Source organism: Miniopterus schreibersii (assembly GCF_964146895.1).
Source record: "Miniopterus schreibersii genome assembly, chromosome: 16".
Classification (NCBI taxonomy): domain Eukaryota; kingdom Metazoa; phylum Chordata; class Mammalia; order Chiroptera; family Miniopteridae; genus Miniopterus; species Miniopterus schreibersii.
The window spans coordinates 17520001-17539809 of record NC_138116.1 but is presented as its reverse complement, the minus strand read 5'-3'; the positions used below and the strand labels follow the sequence as shown (position 1 = coordinate 17539809).

Here is a 19809-nt window from a genome sequence, read left to right as displayed (position 1 = left end):
GGCCGTTTCTACCACTTTCTCCTTGCTTGTGCCCAGTTTCCTCTCAAAAAGATTTACCATCCCCTTTTCACCCTCTGCCTCAGTGGGGTGTTTGAAAGACCCTCGGCTGCTTCCACTCTTTCGGACACTGCAGGAAGGAGTGGGTTCTCTGATGCCAGGCTTCTCACTCTGACTGGCACGCATCTTTGCCACGCATGCCCCTCTTCTGAATAGTTCTGTAGCAGGAGTGTGGAAGGCAGCCTCAATGCTTTGACAGGTTTTTGTTTTTTGTTTTTTGTTTTTTAATTCACTAGAAACAAAACAGTTGCTCTGGGCTCCAATGACTTCTGTCCATATCTGATTGGGAAAGAAAATTGGAAGTGGGCTGGCCGAGCTGCCAGCTCCTAGTTCAGACTGCTCTGGGGCAGGGAGCTCTAGTGCACGCCACCGGGGAGAGAGTAAGCTTGCGTCTGTTCAATGGGGGCTTACTTTCCCACCTTCTGAACGATGGGGACACACTGGGGCGGGGGGTATTGTTGATGTCTACAGTAGTGGTTTCTCTAGTCCCGGAGTAACCCTGGTGTGCAGAGGGATTCCGAAGCTTCAGGGACAGAGAGGATGGGGTATAATAAGATGTAGTGTTGAATAGTCTCAGGCACCTGGGTTTGAGCTCTGGTCCCGCCACTTACTTAAAGTCAGCTATGGGGCAAGTCACTTAAATGTTCTGAGCCTCTGTTTGGCTCGCTGTGCTTGGGGGCAAGACATATTTTTATCACAGAAGACTGTGGGGGGACTGGATAAAATAATGCCAGTAAAGGGCTTAGCATGATGCCTGGCACATGGGAAGTATTGACGGGGAACTCAAGACGTGAGAAATTTTAGCTTTAGTTATATAGTTAATAGGCTTGGTAATTAATGCACGTAGAAAGCTATTGTTCCAGGGACCGGGCTGCATGACTGGCCTGCAAGCAATTAGACTTCTGTGCCGCAGGAGGACTGCACGGGCCAAGATGGTATCTGAGCCACTGTGCTCCAGGGAGAGAAATCCATCATCCGGGATGCAGATAAAGAATCATGTCAGCAGATGAAGGGATGCTCGGAAAATCGCCGGACTGCAGCTTTTATCCGATGAACCTTTTTCCTTGAATTCCAAACCCCTTACCTACACTTTTCTTCTCTTTATGAAAAGGGTCAGCTTGAGATAAGATGTAAGATGGCCTTTTTAGATTGCTGTCTTCTCAGATTGCTGGCCATCTGAATGAAGCACCCATAAAGATTTAACCCATGGACCCCCTGAGCCCGTGGCCCAGGCATGTTGCTAGATCCCATATGACCAACTTTTCTCCAGAGGAGGTGCCCTTGCTCAAAGCTACCAGGTGACTCATATTTTCCCCCTTTCTTGTCATACTCCTGCTCAAGACTTAGAATGGCCCCCTATTCCTATTACACTAAAACGACCCCTCTGCAACCCTGGGAAGTAGGTTGCTCTCTATCCATTTTATTTATGTGAATTTGCTTGCAAGGGGAATTTCCTCTGTTTTTATGGATGAGGAATCTTATACTCAGAGGTGTAAGTGTCACCAGCGAGTAAATCGCAGAGCTCAGGTTTGACCATGCTCGCCAGGCCCAGGGCACTTTCCTCCTCTAGTCTGCACATCGCCGCCCCATCTGGCCTCCTGCTACCAAACCCGGCCGACTTTTCCTTCCTTCGTTTTCACCTGATCTGTACAAAGCCTCATCGTGTCTACAGCACCTGCCAGGCTGCTCTGGCCCCAGATCTTAGCCCCAGCTGCTCTGCTTACCTGGAATACCACCCCGCCTCCCGCCTTCCAATCCTGCCACCCGGCGGGCCCAATTCAAACCCCTCTTCTTCACGGAGCTCCCCGCTGAGCTTTTCCATCAAGAGGTGGTGCTTCATTTCCGAATCTCTATCATTCTTAAAGTTGTTGTCTTTCATTCTTAAAGCTGTTGTCTTCCGCCCCCCAGAGCAAAAGCATTGTCTTTGTGTGAATTGCAAGCAGGCATTCATTCCCTCCAGGCTGATGAATCGCAAACGATGCCCCCAGTCGCCCTCTCCGCTGGGCACTTTCGCTCAGTGTGCTGACTGTACAACTACGTGGCCAATGTACCTGCCTGACGGTTTCAAAAATAGGCTTCTGAGTGTAAAACACCCAGAAGTCACATAGTTTGCAAGAATTCCCTGTTCATTGTTTCCCCCCATTAGATTTTAAGCTTCTTGAGGGCAGGAACCACACTATGTCCTTCAGTTTACCCCACCGTTTTTGGCCCAAGCCCAGAGCTGAGGCCTCAGTGTCCAGCTAATGAAGTGACTTGGAGCAGGTTCTGTGTCAGCCCTTGGCTCTGGAGAGCCCCAGCAGAACTTCGGCAGGCAAGATGTGACATCCACAGGTGACCTTGGGCTCTGTCCAGTTCCAGTCACAGTGACCACCTCACGGGTTTGGGAACACACCCAGCACCCCTGTTCCCTCAGGCTGCTTTCTCTCTGGAAGGCAGCCTCCTTCCCTGGTCACCCGACCACACTCGGTGCTTCGTCAGCTCAAATGCCACTTCCTCAGGGAAGCTTTCTTTCCAAGAAGCCTCCATCAGAATCAATTTCTCCCTCCTACGATTCTCTGGGTGGTCTTTCTCTTCTAACCCACCATCCCTGACTCTCAAAAGTGCATGAGATGCAGCCCACATTTTCATCTCTGAAACCTGTTTGCATCAGGGAGATGTATCCCACAATATCCTGGGCCTCCTTTCCCATATGCTAGGTTCTCTGAGGGCAAGGTGTGTGCCTGGCACACAATAGGCCTTCACTCACTCAATGGCCATTGAATCGATGTCCTCCAGGGTCCCTTGCTGTATCCATTTTTCAGCTGTGCGTTTCAGACTTGCGTCTGGCCTATTAGCGGTGGGTACTTCACACTGTTTAACACTTTCCCCAAACCTTTTCTCACTTGTCTCTGGTTTTGTTCTCACAACTTCTAGGACAGGAGAAAAGAAATGATTATATCTGTTCCACTCATAAGGTGCCTTGAGTCCAGGAAGCAGACATCTTCTCTCATTGGTGACAGGGACACGGCTGCCACTCACTCGGGTACCCTGAGCTCTGTGCACCACTAGGGCACCATGACAGTTTGGCTCTACTTTTATCTCCTTAAACCTTGCCTGATGTGAACCACTCAGTATCCTGAATTCCCACTGAGTGTGCACCCTGAGGTCCAAAGGCTGACTGGGTGTGAGGTTTGAGGATCGTTGTCAGCTCTAAAATCCTATGAGCACAAATCTCTGGATCATGTGTCAGAACCCAGCCCTAAAGGTATTATGCTTTTCTCTCATCGACTCTCCACCCTACCATTCTATTTGAGCACCCCTTCCAGGGGAAGGTAGCCTCCAAGGTAGCCTCTATGTATTTGGGACATTTGGCAAATATATTGGGCTAGAACAGTGGGTGTCTGCCTTGGCTGACATTAGATTCACCTGGGAGCTTGTAGCACTACCAGTGCTCGGTCCCTTTGTAAGCTCCCCTGGGTAACTCCACCCGCAGCAAACTCTGAGAATGGTTCTCATTGCTCACAGCAGAGTGGAATCACCTGAGGCTTTAAAGAATCAGATGGCCTGGACTCATAGTCCTCATGAGACCCTGATTTGATTGGCCTGGGGCTGGGAACAGCCTCCTGTGCCTGGGGCCCACTCTAAAGAACAGGACTAAATGACCACAGTCTCCGTGGGCGGAGCCCTTCCATTTTAGCAGTGCTAAGAGCATTCACCTGAGGCTTCTCTGGTATCAGCCTTTCTTGTAACCTTCTGGCTGATATTCAACAACTGTGAGATCCTTGGTAAGTATATTTACTTCTCTGATTAAGTCCTTTATTTATAAAATTCAGCCAAGAACAACTTGGCAGAACTGCTGTGGGCACCAAATAAAATAAAAAAAGTCTGTAAAAATATATAAAAGAAGCAAGGACAGTGCCTGATATATATTATACCTGGTACACAGAAGGTTTGTTCAACAACTCTGAATTGAAACGAATCAAATCCTCCCTCCCATAAGAAAATTCTATGTTATCCACAAACTTTTTTGAGTACCCCCTATTTGAAAAGCATTCTGATACGATTTCTTTCCATTTTTCTTTCTGTGCACAGGAGGGAGAAATACCATAAGTGCAGAGATAATCTCTCTGTCTTCAGGGAATTTCAAATTGGCATGTGCAGACAGGAAAATGTAGAACCGAATACAGTTCTAGGTATATAATGCACGCACTTCTATACTTATCTATATTTCTAATATAGACCCGAATGAAGTCAGTGCTGATCAGAGATAACAACCAGTCTGCTGTGGGAGCTCAGAGCAAGGAAGAATGCCTTTCCCTGGGCAGCCCGGGGCAGCCGGGTGGCGTTTGAACGGGTTTCTGTGAAGCTGTGCTGTATTTCCACAGGTGAGGAAGCGTGGAGAGGGCTGAGGGATGATGTGGGCTGAAGCTGGGAGGCTGAGATGCGGGTTCGCAGGCCTCTGTGAGAATCCATTAAGGAAGCCTTTGCCTGCTTTGCTACAGAATCGGAACCTTTAATCTGGAACACCTGGGACCTTTGAGTCTTGGGACATGCTCCAGTTGGACATTTGGGTTCACTGATCCTAGAGATGGGATGGGAATGGGTTGGAAACGTCTGGGGCAGGACATGACTTCCCATCTTTCCCTCCTCACCCTGGCATATGGCCGAGGCCTCAGAGACCCTATGAAGAGCAGCTTGGGACATTTCCCTGGGCTCTGCTTCCTAATCTCCATCCTGGGTACAGCACGCAGGTTCTGCGCTTTGGCACTGCTCCTGGAGGCTGTGTCTCTACCAAGTCAATTTGGATGATCTGCTCAGCTTTGCGTTTTGGTCTCTCCCCTGGAAAATGTCTCAGATTCACCCACTCCCCAGTCCAGCCTAAAATTCCTCCAATCTCTTTTAAGAGTGGGTTCAAATTGCCCTTATCTGAGAGCAGAGGCTGGGTATTTTTGTGCTCCTGGGGTCTGTCACTAATCTGGAGACTGGGGGCTGGAGGACCTGGTGGCTGGATGTTGCTACAGTGCAGGCCCGAGATAATGAGGGCAGGGACCAGGGCTTGTCACAGGACTGTGGGGTGGGCGAGGGAGCACCGCATGGAAGAGACACCATGAAGTTAGAACTGACAGGGCTATAATTTGCCTATAACTCTTAATTACAAACCGAGCTTATCTTTCTGAACTTCTGGTCTCCTAACTCAGAGCATTTTTCATTTGTTTTTAATGAGCTGAAGTCTTGGAAACATTACAATCTGAGTAATTAGGCATGATGACCTGGGTGGGCTTTGGAAGGTTGGTGCCAAGTCATCATTTCAAATACAAATGCTTCTTTTGTTTAAAAAAAAAAAAAAGCAAGATTTGTTATTCCAACTCTGGACTGTTAATGGAAGATCTGGGGAAGGAGAAAGCTGCCGGGGAACATTCCGAGGCCACACAAAACAGTTACTATGTCCAGAGATTGGGATGTGATTCTGAAAAGGCAAGACCTGTTGGATAGTGGCTGCCTTCTGGTTCCCACGGACCCATCTTACCGGTGAGCTCTTCTCGGAGAAGGTCCTTCAGACAAGGATGTGGTTCCCAACTTGGCTGATGTGGGGATTACCTGGGGATTTTTATAAAACTTCAGTGGTGTGCAGTCCAGCCTGGGTACTGGGCAAAGTTTGGGAACCTCTAATAGGAATGAGCATTTTTTAATTTTTTATTTCTTACCCAAGGATATTTTTTGCATTGCTTTTCAGACAGAGTGGAAGGGACGGGGGGGGAGAGAAAGACATCAGTGTGAGAGAGAGACATCAGTTGGTTGCCTTCCAATCAAGCCTGCAAAGGAATTGAACCTGGGACCCTCCAGTCCCCGGGCTGATGCTCTAACCACTGAGCAACCCAGCTAGGGCAGGAACGAGCATTTGATTTACAGTGGTCCTCACACTTGAGTGTACCTCAGACTCACCTGGAGGACTTGTTAAAACACAGATGGCTGGACCCCTGAGCACCAGCAGGTCTGAAGTGCACTCTAAGAATTTGCATTTCCACCCAGTTTTCCAGTGATGCTGATAGTCAGGGCCACGCTTCAAGAAAAATCGGCTTAAAAGAGCTGGGCCTGGCTTTACTACTTAGGAGCCATGTGACTAAGCCTGTCACCCAATCCTAAGAAATCCAGTTTCTGCATCTATAACATGGGACAGCAATAGTGATTACCTCCTGGGCTGCTGTGTGGGTCAAAGGAGATGGTATTTGTAAGTTGCTTAGCCCAGGGTTTGACCCATAGGGAATGTACAACCCACGGTGGACTTTATTAGCACGTTTCCTCAGCTGGGGTCTGGGCAGATCTGTCCTTGTGTTAAATCGTGCCAGTTGGTGAATATGTTAAGGTGGGTTTCTGCTCCTGGAGATCCAACTTGTAGGCTTTCTGGAACAGGAACTGCGATACTCTCTTGAACTACGAGTGCCCCGGGGACCAGCAGGGTAAGGGCCCAGCCTGGGGGTGTTGGCATCTGTTATTGACTGTCATCAGCCAGACTCTTCACCCGATGGGGGTGGCCGTGGGCTGGGACTGAGTGTGCTCTCCTGTCCAACTCCATGCTCCTCTCACATTCCAGACACATTTAGTGCAGTGAGTTGTGGTTGTCCTGATGTCGCCTTGGAAACCAAACTGCTACCAAGTGAGGTGGGAACAAGGCCCTAAATCGTCTTGGAAACCACAAAATGTATCTTTGGGAGGTGGGCTGTGCATCTCCGCACACTGTCTTCTCTTTTTCTCAAGCAATTTGCCCAGAACTCTCTTCAGTGTGCAGTCACCTCCCTCCCCCGTTTCCCTGAGGAGGGAACTGAGGCTCGGCATGTATGTCCCTGCGCCACCCGATTATCCTTCCAGGGAAGGGGTGTCCGCGCAAGCCTGCGACTATACAGGCAACACAAGCCGCCCTGCACACACCGCAGGGCCCAGCGACACTGCTGCCACCCCTCCCGAGCACCCAAACACGTGATGGCTTCACCAACTCTCAGGGGCTTTTGGGTGCTTTAAAAACTTCTTTAGAGAAGTACAAATCTACCTAATCTCTTTTACTTCCACGTGGTTTGAGGGCAGAGTGCCCTATTTCCACATTATAGCTGGGAAAGCCAGTGAGTGGGGAGAAGGGACAGCTTGGATTGGCCCAGGAGGTGGGGGACGGGCCAGTTCGCTCCATTTCAAATCCTGTTTGGCCAGAGTGAAATTCTGCCCATTCCCAGGGGCCCCGGGGGTACAGCCTGGGTTTTTCTCCGTCTTCCCTGGCCTGAGAACTGAATGAGACAGAGTTAGGGAGTGATGGAGTGGAGAGGCTGTGGAGGTCATGACCAGGTCATTTCTAGATAAGGACACTGTCCCAGGTCACAGAGGGTGCTGGTAAAGGAACAGGGCCTAGAAACCCAGCCCCCTGCCTTCTGTTCTCTCCAGTGCGCCTTCCTCTCTCCCCGTGTGCTGTCTGCTGGTACCCCAGTGCCCTCGTTTGGTATGATGATTCCCCTGGTGTGGCCGGTGCTGGCCCCTCCCTGTAGAGGGAGGCATGGTATAATCCAGATCACCCCCGATAGGTAGGCCATACCCGTGCTCCATAGGCACCATTTCTAGAACATTCATTGCAGGTCTTGTGCTAGCTGCTTTAAGCAGCCATAGAGCATTTAGGCCTTACAACTCATGCAGGCCATTATTAGCATCCCCAACATAGATCAGAGAAGTAAAGCAACTTGCCTAGGATCGCACAGCAAGCAGGAGAGGGGCAGAGTAAAGATCTGAAGCCAGGCTTGGTTGGTTCACCACCCATGTCCTTCTGCCATTATATCATATGGCTGCCTGCCGCCCTTGCAGGCTAAGGAAGATTCTGACTCAGAGAGGAGGCAGCAAGCCGCACAAGGAAAGATTGCCAGCTGCTCAGCCTAGACCTTTGCAAACAGATTTGGTTTCCTGCAAAAATTGCTCAGAAAAAGGTGCCTATGTCATCACGGCGAAGCCCATCATGTAACATTGGCGCAAAAAGTAAAAAATAAAATAAAAAAAAATCCAACTCAGGGTAGTATTTCAAATATGAATTATCTGGCTGTTTATTTTTTTTCCCCATCATCAATATACCTAGTCGCTTGGCTGCAGTTTTCCATGTGCTTGTGAATGTTCCCATTGGCACAGACCCTGCATGCTGGTGCTTTCCCTCTTGTGCTAAAAAGGAGAGATGAAAGGCATTTTTAATTTGGCCACCGAACGAACATCCAAGCCTTCCCTTCCAGCAGCTTAGCCTATATGTTTTCTCAACAGGGTATTAATTACCGGGCCCTGGGAATGATGGGACAGGCTGTTCCCGAGGCTCTGGATGCCCTGCCGGCCACAGTGCAATTGCTTGTGGACGCAGCAGGACTCAGGGGTGTCAGCAGGGAGCGTCCTTCTCAATAAATTCAGACATGGGTCCTGGGTAACTTGTTAAACACATTTATTGATTTCTTGACAGTAACCAAACACAGTGAGTGACCATTATAAACAAGAAAAGAAAGGCATTCGTTTGTACTTTGTGAGATCCAGCTGCACCTGGAGAGAAAAGACACCCCTTTCCCAGGAATTTACAAGGCAAAGTGCATTCCTTCAAGGGAGCATCACAGGGGGCAGGGGGATGGCAGTTTTAAAACGCAAGGAATCTGTTGCCTGCTATCTCAGGCTGAAAGCTCACTTTGTATGAATGATGGAGCCACAGGGTGGAATTAAAGTTATACTTGCTTAGCAAATGCATTCCTGATTGCCACAAACTCAGTAAAAACTGGCTGCAAATGAACAAAACATGTAGGTGAGGAAACAAGTGAAATCAAAGAATGCAGTTGCATGGAGCCAGGGCTTAGCCTGCAAGGAGGGAGAACAGACCAAAGCCAGAAAAATAAAATGAACTCGTTAAACACATTTATTGAGCTGTTAACATTAACCAAACACAACATATGATCTTTGGAAAACAAGAAACAGCAAATGGATCAGTTCTGATCTTGGCAAGTCCTACTACAGATATGTGATGAAGGGGAAATAATTCAATTTCTTTATAGTCTGCGGTGATATATATATACAATGTGTATCTCTTCAATGTCTGTCCTTTTTTTTTTTTTCCTTTTTAAATTGTTGAGTAAACAGAAGAATCATAATCTAGAAATAAATGTCCTTGGCCAACTCTGTCCTGGTTCACCTGCTGCCAGCACCCTCAAAGGATCTTAGGACACCATCCGTGATTACTCGCTGCGAAGAACAGAGTCTGCTTGATTCTGTCGAAGCTGTGTCTTCTCCTCTCTCTTTTGGAAGAATTTTGTATGTACAAAGGCAGAAAAGTCTCATTGGGTAGATTTATTAGTCCAGGAAAACAGTATCAAAATTGTAATCAGGTTAATGGGTTATTTTCTTCTAAGACCTCTTATGAATGAGCTGTTTGTTTCTGAAATCTTGACTTCCTGTCTTAGAGGCTGTGTGAGCGTGTGTGTGTGTGGATATGTTTGCATGTGTGTGTATGTATGTGTGAGTGTGTGTGTGTGTCCTCCGCTGTGGTTTTGCAGACACTTTTCATGAAGAAGGGGCCAATCTGAAGAGTGGGCGAGGCTTGCGGAAGGGAAGGGGCGAGAAGGAAGGGGACATTCCGGGTTACGTCAGTTCACAGTTGTAGCATTTCGCTGAGATGGAATTCTTCTTGGCCTAGTTTCCTACTTGAGGAGCCATTCATTTACTGGAAAGAGAGAGAAAGAAAAACACACATATGCACAACATAAAACAAGGCATCACTGAATTAATCTGCACTGAGTTTGGGGGACTTACTCCCTAGAGGAAGGGACAGCCCTGTAAATGCCTGCTTACCTGTATGTATCCCAACAACCCCTCCCCTTCCTCATGAACCTCTAGGCCTGAGCTGTTCAATATTGTTGTCACCAATCCCATGTGGCTACCATAAACTTAAATTCATTAAAATTAAATAAAAAATTTAGTTGCCTCACTGGAGAAGCCACACTTCAACTGTTCAATAGCCACACGTGGCCAGTAGCGACCACATTGAACAAGGCAGATACAGACCACTGTATCATCACAGAAAGTTTTGCTCTAGAATGGGGGTGGGAAAATGACAGCCTGTGATCAGTTTTTGCAAATAAAGTTTTATTGGAACACAGCCACATCAGTCATTTACATATTGTCTATGGCCTCTTTCACACTATAACATCAGAGTGCAGCAGAGGCTGTATGGCTCATAAAGTCTAAACTATTTACCCTCTGGCTCTTTCCAGAAAAGGTTTGCTAAGCCCTGCTCTAGACTATAAGCGCTGTATGGATGGGGTCATATCTGTCTGCACCACACTGTATCCTCACCACCAAGCTAAGCGCCTGGCACATAGTAGATGCACAATAAATAGGTATTGAATAAAGAGAAGGGCTCGATCAATGAGCTGAGTGTTTATTTGTCTGGTAGTTCTGACTGGAAGGGAGCAGAAAACTCTAGTTTTGGCACTCTGCGTGTGTCTGAGAAAGAAAGAGGGAAATGTGGGGGAAGTAGGAGAGATGAAGTGGGGGACCGAGAGGCAGTAGTGGTAGGTGCTTCTAAAAGCTTCCTGGTAATACCCACAGCCCCATATTTGAGCAGCACATTATTGCTGCAAAGGGCTTCACCATCCAGGCTCTCATTCATTCCTCACGACAAGTCGTGAAGCAGATGATATAGGGACCGTCATGAAAGAATCGAGGTCCACGGGGTAAATGCCTTGGCTGGGTTTGCATGGTTTGTTAGTGACAGAACCAGGCCCCGAACTTGAGTGTCCTGACTCTGGGTTAAAGGTGTCTCCATGATACTGTTCTGCCCCCACCTTCCTTTCCATGTTGAGAGTTGACCACTGTGATCAACACATACTTAGTGTGTAGAAAGGAAGAGAGAGGGATAGGTATAGACCAGAGGGTTACAGGAGGCGGGAGTCGTTTTGAATGTCCCGTACAGTGGGGATAATTGTCACTTCTAGGGACATAGCACCAGAAAAGGATCCCTTCACATCCATTACCTCCTTGCATCGCAATGGCCTGGCATCCAGAGTATTTGCCCACCTTTTAGGAGAAAGGGGTCCATCACGCACATAACTAAAAGCTCTAATGCTCCTAGCTGTCCTGTTCTAACACATGACCTTGAAAAAATCAGCCTCTCTGTGCTCTTCTGTACAACGGCAATAAAAAGGCTGTTTTGCTTGAACCAGAGGGGTTTCAAGTTCGATCTCTAGCTCTATCTCCAATATATAGGCTTCACCAACAGAAAAATGCCATGCACATAGAAGGTGGTGGTTATTAATTATCATTTATTACTATGATTCCTACAATGGACAGGCCTAAGCAGGAGGACTGCTGGGCCCACTGCCCTCTGAGCCATGGACCCACCTCTATACTGAAGCTTCTGGGCCCGGTTGTTTGGACAGTCCTTCCCCTGTAAACTGAAGTTGATGTTGGTGCGGATACAGCGGTTGTTGAGGGGCTGGACAGGCCTGAAGTTGTCACTCATGCTCAGAAAGATCTGAGATGGCTGATTCTGGCTGAGCAGGCGTAAGGAATGCATCTGAGGAGAGAGAAACAGCTGTGAGACCCACCTGTCCTCTTACACACCCAGGGAAGAAGTAAACGGAGTAGACTGGTCAAGCCGGGCTGTCTGGGAAGGGGCACGTGAGCGCCTCGGAGACCTTTGTTCTGTGGATTCAGTTGTGCTGGGGCCCAGTGATGTTGCGATGTATGGAGTGAGCCTTGCTTTTAGTTCAAGCAGCTCGTGGATGCCTCTGAACAAGTCAATTATTCTGTTTTATCCTCAAATACACAATCTGTCAAAGGAGGAAATCCAACTAGGTGTTCTCCAAGGTCTCTTTCTCTTACACCCCATGGTTCAATAATTCCCAACAATTCAGGGAATTATCCCCGCTCATGGGTATTATCCAAACTACAGTGATTGGTCCAGGGGTCAGAGCGAAACTAAGCTGGATTAGTTTGGTTCCTTTTCTGTGAAATTGGGACCAGGAGCTGGAGTGAAATAATGTGCAGCCAAGTTCCACCCCAGGACTGGGAAGCAAAGGAAGAGGCTAGCAGAGGGAAGAATGAAGCGAACGGGCGGTAGGAAGCAGGAGAGAGCAGAGATAACGGCACCTGGGCTCTGATTCCAGCGAGTTCCTGACATCAATTTCTCATCTTAAATTCCTTAAGATGCCCAGTATCTCTTGGACAAATCTTTTTTTCTGAGTTTAAGTTATCTGGAGAGGATTGTTCGTCACCAAGAGCCCTAACCAACACAGATAGCATCAGGGACTTCAAATCGTTCACACTGTTGTTGGATTGTAAGTACAGTTGACCCTTGAGCAATGTGGGGATTAGGGGTATCGAACTCCTATGCAGTTGAAAATCTGTGTATAATTTCTGACTCCCCAAAAAACTTAGTTGTCCCTCGGTATCTGTCCCCCCATCCCCAGCCATGATACCAAAATCCACGAATGCTCAAGTTCCCTATATCAAATGGCACAGAACAGTGTATACAGTTAGCTCTCTGCATCCATGGACTTCCAACCACAGGTCGAAAACAGTACCGGTATTTATTGAAAAAAACCCTGCATATAGGTGGGCCGTGCAGTTCAAACCCATTGGTCAAGGGTCAACGATATACATCCTGTAAAGGAAAATGAATTATGCTTCCTTAGCTCATATTTCCTCTGAGTTTTCTTAGGATCTCAGTATCATAGCATGTCAGAGCTGGAACAGACTTGAGCAGTTTACTTCTCATTCATAAAGAGCAGTATTTATTTCACAGAAGGGGGGTGACAGCCCTAGGAGTACATAATGAGCACATAATGAACCAAAGCTCGCCTCAGTGGCCAGGGCTCCTGGTTCCCGTCCAGGTCCGAGGGATCCACGCCAGCTTTACGAGGAAAACTGTAAGATGCTCTGAAAAATTCCACATTCAAATATGTTTGTGAAATGCTACATATCATATTCCTTCCTCTTGGAGACTGACATAATTATTATCATTTTAAAGGCCTGGGAAGTCTCCCAACAATGAGATCTATTTAACTCTTTTTAAACTCAGCTTTTTCAAACATATTTTTACCAACAACCATTTTGCTCATTTGCTTTCTGAACACTATGGCTGTAGAGCACTTTGGGAACTAACCCTGCTGTTCTTTCTCATTCAGACGAGGTCAATGCTTCTACAATCAGTTCATGCTGAGACTTTTCAGATGCTGATTCTTTAAACATATGTTTGATGAGTTGAGTTGCGTACCCCCAAAATTCACAAGTTAAAGTCCCAACCCCTAGTACCTCAGAATGTGACCTTATTTGGAAATAAGGTCATTATAGATGTAATTAGCTAAGAGGAGGTAATTGGGGTGGGCCTTAATCCAATATGACTGGTGTCCTTATGCAAAGGGACATTTGGACAAAGAGACACACACATAGGGAGAACACCATCTGAAGACGAAGGTAGAGTGGGGGTGACCCTACTACAGGGCAAGGAACACCAAAGACTGCCAGAAACCACCAGAAACCAGAGGAGAGGCAGGGAAGAGATTCTTCCTCCCTCAGAAGGAACCAACCCTGCTGACATCTTGATCTTGGATTTACAGCCTCTAGAACTGTGAGACAATACATTTCTTCTATTTAAGCCACTGAGTTTGTGGTGTTTTATTAGAGGAGTCCTAGCAAACGAATACAATAGGTATGTCACACACACAGCCGGTCTTCACATCACCTTCCCCATTCGCTGAAAGACCAGAGAGAAGCTCACCTGCATCCTCGTTATATAGACAGGTTTGTTCATTATTATCCAACTTGCTGTCTCATAGCAGGGTGGGATCGTCATTGACCCATCGTAAGTAATGAAACTAGAGGTCTCTGGATACAGTTCCTCTATATTAAGTCCCTGTAGTAAATATGCATCATCTAGAGAAAGAAATAAGAAAGACGTGAGAATTAGACTTCTTGGGAAAGTGCTGGTATTGCTGATTATTCTTCCCTTTTCTGATTCCAGAAGACTGTATCTGTCACAATAGGCTGCAGTAACAAACAGTCCCCCAAATCTCAATCATTTTAAACAATGAAGGTTTATTTCTTGCTCACGTACATGTGCATTCTAGGCTGGCTGAGGGCTTCCTCCACGTCATTGTTGTCCACACTCTGGGGCCCAGACTCTTAGAATAGCTCCTCCCTGGACCCTTGTGAGTTGCAATGTCAGGAGGAGACGCTCCCATCCCAGAAGTGGCACAGGTCACTCCTGTGCACATTTTGGTCGCCAAAAATGTCACATGCCAAAGGTTGACATCAAAGATGCAAGGAAGCATGCTCTTCCTGCAGTTTGGGATGCTGAATATTGGTGAACAGAAATGTGGTCTACGACAGGGACACAAGGAAGAGCTACATATTTGGTTATGGTCCCTGAGACCTGGGACATAGTATTGTAGTCATAATGAAATGCTCATTGGAAGGCTTCAGGACCCGGGGAAACATTGCCTGGTTACCATTCTTATTTATAAACATTGCTTAATTAAAAGAACATGAAGAAATACTTTTAGAAAGAAAAGTAATCAGGCCAAATCCAATCATGAGACTTAAAAGTTAAGTTCAATGACTGAGAGAGATGGGTCAAGTTGGATTTGGAGACCAGCTTTAGGAGAAAGGACTTCCTTTCTCTTTCTATTTAAATGTTTCTGCCTTTCCATCAAAACACCAGAGAATCAGGACAAGTTCAAGAGACACAGTGACTGGAACGTGGCTGGGCTGGGTCTGCACTCTGGCCCTTGTGTATGCTTCCATGACAAAGCCATGATGCCCAGAGCACATACTGATGTGATGGACCTTGGCAGTTAGATCAGGTGCCAACACAAAAAGCTCATGTTGAGCATCCATCATTTGGCTCTGTTTCTTGAGCCCCTTGTCTGTGTCAGGCACTAAGCTAGGTGTTGGAGAGCAGGATGCAATTAAGCAGAGGCATCAAGGGGCAGGGGAGACAGTGATGTGTATCTGCACTGAGTACATTGAGAAGCTGTCAGTTCTGCCTGGGGGTGGGACTCAGGAGAGGATTAGCTGAGGAGCTGACCCGAACTGTATCTTGAATGACAGGAGCTAATCAGCATGTGGCTGGCAGGGGGGTGGCTGTCAAGGGCACTGTAGACAGTTATGCTAGAGAAAGAGCTAAGGACATACAGAATGGTGCATGCCAGGGGACAGCCAGCATGAGGACGAGATGCAGGGACAGGGGTACTGTGAGAAATGAAGCTAGCGGGTCAGCAGGGGCCACACCCGGAAGGTCCTTCTCTGTGCCGTTGGGAGTTTGGGCTTCAGCCTGTAGGCAATGCAGAGCCACTGAAGGGTTTTAAGCAGGGGAGTAGCGAGATCAGATTTGCACTTAATGATGCTTGCTCTGAAGGTGCTTTGGCCTGAGGATTAACATATTGAATGAGAGAAGGAAGCATTTGGCACATCTTTATTAAAGGTCAATGTGATGTGTTTAACCAAGCTTGCCCGTGGAGCATATTGGGTACCCTAGCATCCTGCCATTATTGTATTTTATTTTATTCGCGGTGGTGGGAAGGAGGGAAGGAAGGAGGGAGGATGAGGGGTATTCTAGGCATGACTGGAGGAAAGAAAAAGAACATTTATGTTTCTCTGAAACTATAACCAGCCTGTGTGTTGTATCCACATCTTAAGAAAGGATTAGTGTGTGTGTGTGTGTGTGGGAGGTGTGGGGGACAAGAGGCAAAAAAGAGGCATGTTCATGGATTTAACCCACACAGCAAGGTAACAAGATGCTTCCAAAACACTGCTGTGCTGCTGGTACTCCAGACTACCCAGTGTGGTCCTACCAGGAGATCCCTCTTTGCCCAGGTCCCCTTTAAGAGATACAACAGTCCTCAGAGAAGGCAGGCAGCCTCCGCCCTCCCATGGTCCTCAGCATTAACTGTTCTTTCCATAAATCTCGCTAACTCTCATACTTCACCTTTTGCCCTAGTGATTTCCTCACACTACAGAGCTTGGCAAGACCCAGGGTGAAGACTGTGAGCTCTGGTTTCAGACCTGAGTGTGAGGGATGACTTTGCTGCTCACTATCCAGGTGACCACGGACATGCAGGTAACTGTCTGAGCCTCAGTTTCCACATCTGTAGTATGCAGATGGTTGGAGCACGCAGTGGACTGAATATTTGTGTGCCCCCCAATTCATATGTTGAAATCCTAACCCCCATTGTGATGGTGTCTGGAGGTAATTCGGTCATGAGGGTGGAGCCCCCATGAATGGGATTAGTGCCCTTATAAAAGCGACTCCAGAGAGCTCTCTCGCCCTCTTTCTGCCATGTGAGGGGACAACAAGAATTCTGCAACCGGGAAGAGGGTCCCAGCCAGAATCCAACCATGCTGGAGCCCTGATCTTAGACTTTCAGTCTCCAGAACTGTGAGAAGTAAATTTCTGTTGTTTACATGGTACTTTGTTATAGCACCTAAGACTGACTAAGACAAAGCAGTTGCCTCAGAGTTCTCTGAGGAACAAATGAGATCAAGCTTTTCCTTCATGGCTGTCATGTAACCTCTTACTTGAGGGCACCAGTTGACTAAAGTCATCTTCAAATAAAAAAGAATTCTATAGACCCCAAAATGTCACTCAACAGAAACAAGCTTATGGAGACAAATTTATGTTAAGTAGGTCAAATTTTTGGTATGACAGTGTTGTAATTTTTTAGTACTGGCTATATCTTTATAGTCCAGGAAGACCCCTTGCATTATCAATAGATATAGAATATTTGTGCACAGTTTAGAGTTCAATGTTATTCTTCCAAATGACTGCAGAAGTTGACAGCTGTGCTCTTGATTTTATGACATGCTCTTGATGAGTCTATCATTTATGTTATGCTGAGTTCTTAGTCACGGACACAATTCCCAAGTTGACTATTTTCTTTTTCTTTTTCTAAGAGAAACACACTATGATGAAACCCCTAGAACTGCACAGTGGGGGAATCTTCCCTTAGTCTGAGCTTCAGTGCAGCCTCTGTTAAATGCATCTTGTTTACTTATGTGGACCACTGATGAGATTTAACATCGCCTGGCTTCCAGCTTATGAAGTTCCCATTCAAAGAGAATGAAGTCAATGAAAAAAAGACCTGGCAGTCCCAGGGATCAATACTGGACTCATTTCTGATCAATAGGGGACTACTTGGAAATTTTCTCATGTGGAGTGACATTTCTTCTTGTAATCTGAGGCACACTCAACGGAAATGAAAAAAGGCAATTACTAAAGCATAAAGTAATATGATTTTTTGTTTTACACAAACAATAAATGAAAAGTAGGGCCCCCGAGAATTGGATTCACGGAGGTAAGCTGCTCCTTCTCTGTGGCTCGCTGACTTGAGTTACTACTTAGACTGCAACACGAATGGGTATGTTGTGTTTCGCATTCTGTGAAAACATTTCCAAAGTTGTTTTCCCAAGGTCATTTTTTTTTTGGAAATGGAAGTACAAAGTTCAATTAAGCATAGAGAAAGGAACGGGGAACAACATGCTTAAATTCCCCGGTGATATTTCATCATTTTAACACCGCGTCTCTCTGTGGGGCGGGCTCACAAAACCCATCCCAAGGAACGGAGGCGTGTAAGGCAGTGACAAGTTGGTGTCCCCGTGCCTGCGGAACCCCTCCTTTAGCTGGGGGGCTTATCCAGAGCCTGAGCAAGATGTTCTAAGGGACTCGCGTGGTGTGTCAAAACACATGCTTAAAATCTCTCCTCCAAACTCCTTCAGTCCTCCTTTATTTCCTCGGAGGAAATCTATTACCACAATAACCAGAGCCTTTTAAATTCCGAATCTGTGGTGTTTTGGATTCTTACTGGACTGAAGTTGGCCATTGTATTTACTATGCATGAAATGAATGGAGTACGTGAAACTCAATGAGAATGGAGCTACCAAAATGATACACTGTCCTAGGACATTGGAAGAAAGAGTTCATTTATGCGTAATGTCCTAATAACGACTCCCTCTTGCCATTTAAGAAGGCTCTTTGCACTCCATTAGTCACTAATTTCACCACTTTAAAGTATCATAAAATTAAGAAAAAATGCTAGCTTGATGAAGTCACATGGACACTAAAACGACAGGAATGTTACATTTTATGTAATCGGGGCTCTGTGCTTGCTAATTAATTAACACAAGGAAAACGGAGGGATGTGGGCATTATTCCAAAACACCACATGAAAAAAATTAAAACACTTTGAATAAATTACCAATATCTCCTCCAGAAAATCCATTCAGAAAAATCCATTTTTCAATGTCACGATTTCAGTCTTGACCCCCAATCTGTTAAGGGGAATTTAACTTTAATAAAATGGATTTCCTTTAGAAGACTTTCTAAATTCAGCCTGAAATTAATTCGGGCTGGTCTTTCCCATTGTTAGTCGGGGCTGGTGAGAGTGTTTTATAACATCAGCTCAGACATATGAAATCCAAACTTCCAAGGAAAGTAGTGGATCCTTACTAGGCCATTACCATCCACTGCATAGGTTCACACACAGGAACTATGAACTTTGAATTTCATTTAAAGTGAGCAAACTGTTGTTTGTGTGCCCTGTATTGTATTTACCTTGAGCACATTTCTTATTTGGCATCATAGCGACCTACCTCCCACCCTTCAGGAAGTTGGCTTTAATGATCATGTAGTTTAGGGCAATTTAGAAACACAAAATTATGCACTTAGTTTATTCCAGCCATTGTCCAGGCAGTTGATTCATTACCTTGCTCAGTCCCCACCACAACCCTCTCAATATCAGTATTAATATCCTCATTTAACCGATGATGAAATTATCTCAGAGATGTTAAGAAACTTGCCTGAAGCCACACAGCAAAGGAAGTGGTAGATCCAGGAGCTCAAGTCTGTTAGTTCCATCTCTCTTCACTAGAACACATTGTTTCCCAAAAGCATGGTGACTTTCACCAGCTTGATATCTGGCTTCCAAAATTCCCAGTTCTTTGGCAAGGTCCTACTTCTTTCCTCTTTTTTATGGGTTCCCTGGCATTGTTTTCTTAGCTGGCTCAATAAAATGACTTTGCATAATTCATTTTTTACTCCTAGTCATCCAATCTATGATCAAACTGAGCAAATGGAACGTGTCCCTCTTGGCTGCCATTTCGTGGTGACTTCACCCCATGCTTCCATGATGCTCTCGCCTCCTCACACCTCCTCGGCTAGTTGATGAGACAGACACACAAGAGCCTCTTCCAGGATGGGATTTAAAAGATATCTTTAGAAATGACTCTCGATCCTAAGTCATGAGGGTTTGAGCTGCTGTTTTAAAAGTGAGGACATGTCCGCCTCTCTTCTCCATCTTTCTCATTCCCATGATTTCACCCAGCTCAAATGCCATCTGGAGCCCAGTGATTTTCACATTTATATCTTCAGTTCTGTCTCCTGAAATCCAGGTTCCTATATCCAACCGTCTACTCCATACCTTTTACTGGATACCCCACAGACATCTCAAGCTTCACATGTTTGAGACTTCAGTTCCCTCCCCACCCACTCACTTGTTTCATCCACAGTTTTCCCATCTCAGTTGATGGAAACGTCTTCCTTCCAGCTGCTCAGCCTAAAAACCTTAGTCATTTTTGACTCTGTCGTTCATATCACACATCTGATATATCAAGAAATGTCTTGGCTTTTCCTTCAAAATACGCCCAATCCTTTCTCTCCACCTCCCCCACATTAGCCTGGTCATGCTCCACACTGTCTCATCCCTTGGACTGCTGCAATCATCTCCC

General features: G+C 46.3%; 1 protein-coding gene across 3 annotated transcripts in view; it reads right to left on the bottom strand.

The window, feature by feature from the left end:
• Positions 1 to 8471: 8471 nt before the first annotated feature.
• The window catches only part of CA10 (carbonic anhydrase 10), a 319808-nt gene continuing 308470 nt past the window's right edge, over positions 8472 to 19809 (bottom strand). For all 3 annotated transcript variants that reach the window (XM_081161559.1, XM_081161560.1, XM_081161561.1), the window contains 3 exons: positions 13808 to 13962; positions 11428 to 11602; positions 8472 to 9748 (listed from right to left, as the gene is read on the bottom strand). In XM_081161559.1, the coding sequence (XP_081017685.1) occupies positions 9726 to 9748; positions 11428 to 11602; positions 13808 to 13962 (353 nt within the window). In that variant the 3' untranslated portion in view covers positions 8472 to 9725. The remainder of the gene's footprint in view (positions 9749 to 11427; positions 11603 to 13807; positions 13963 to 19809) is intronic.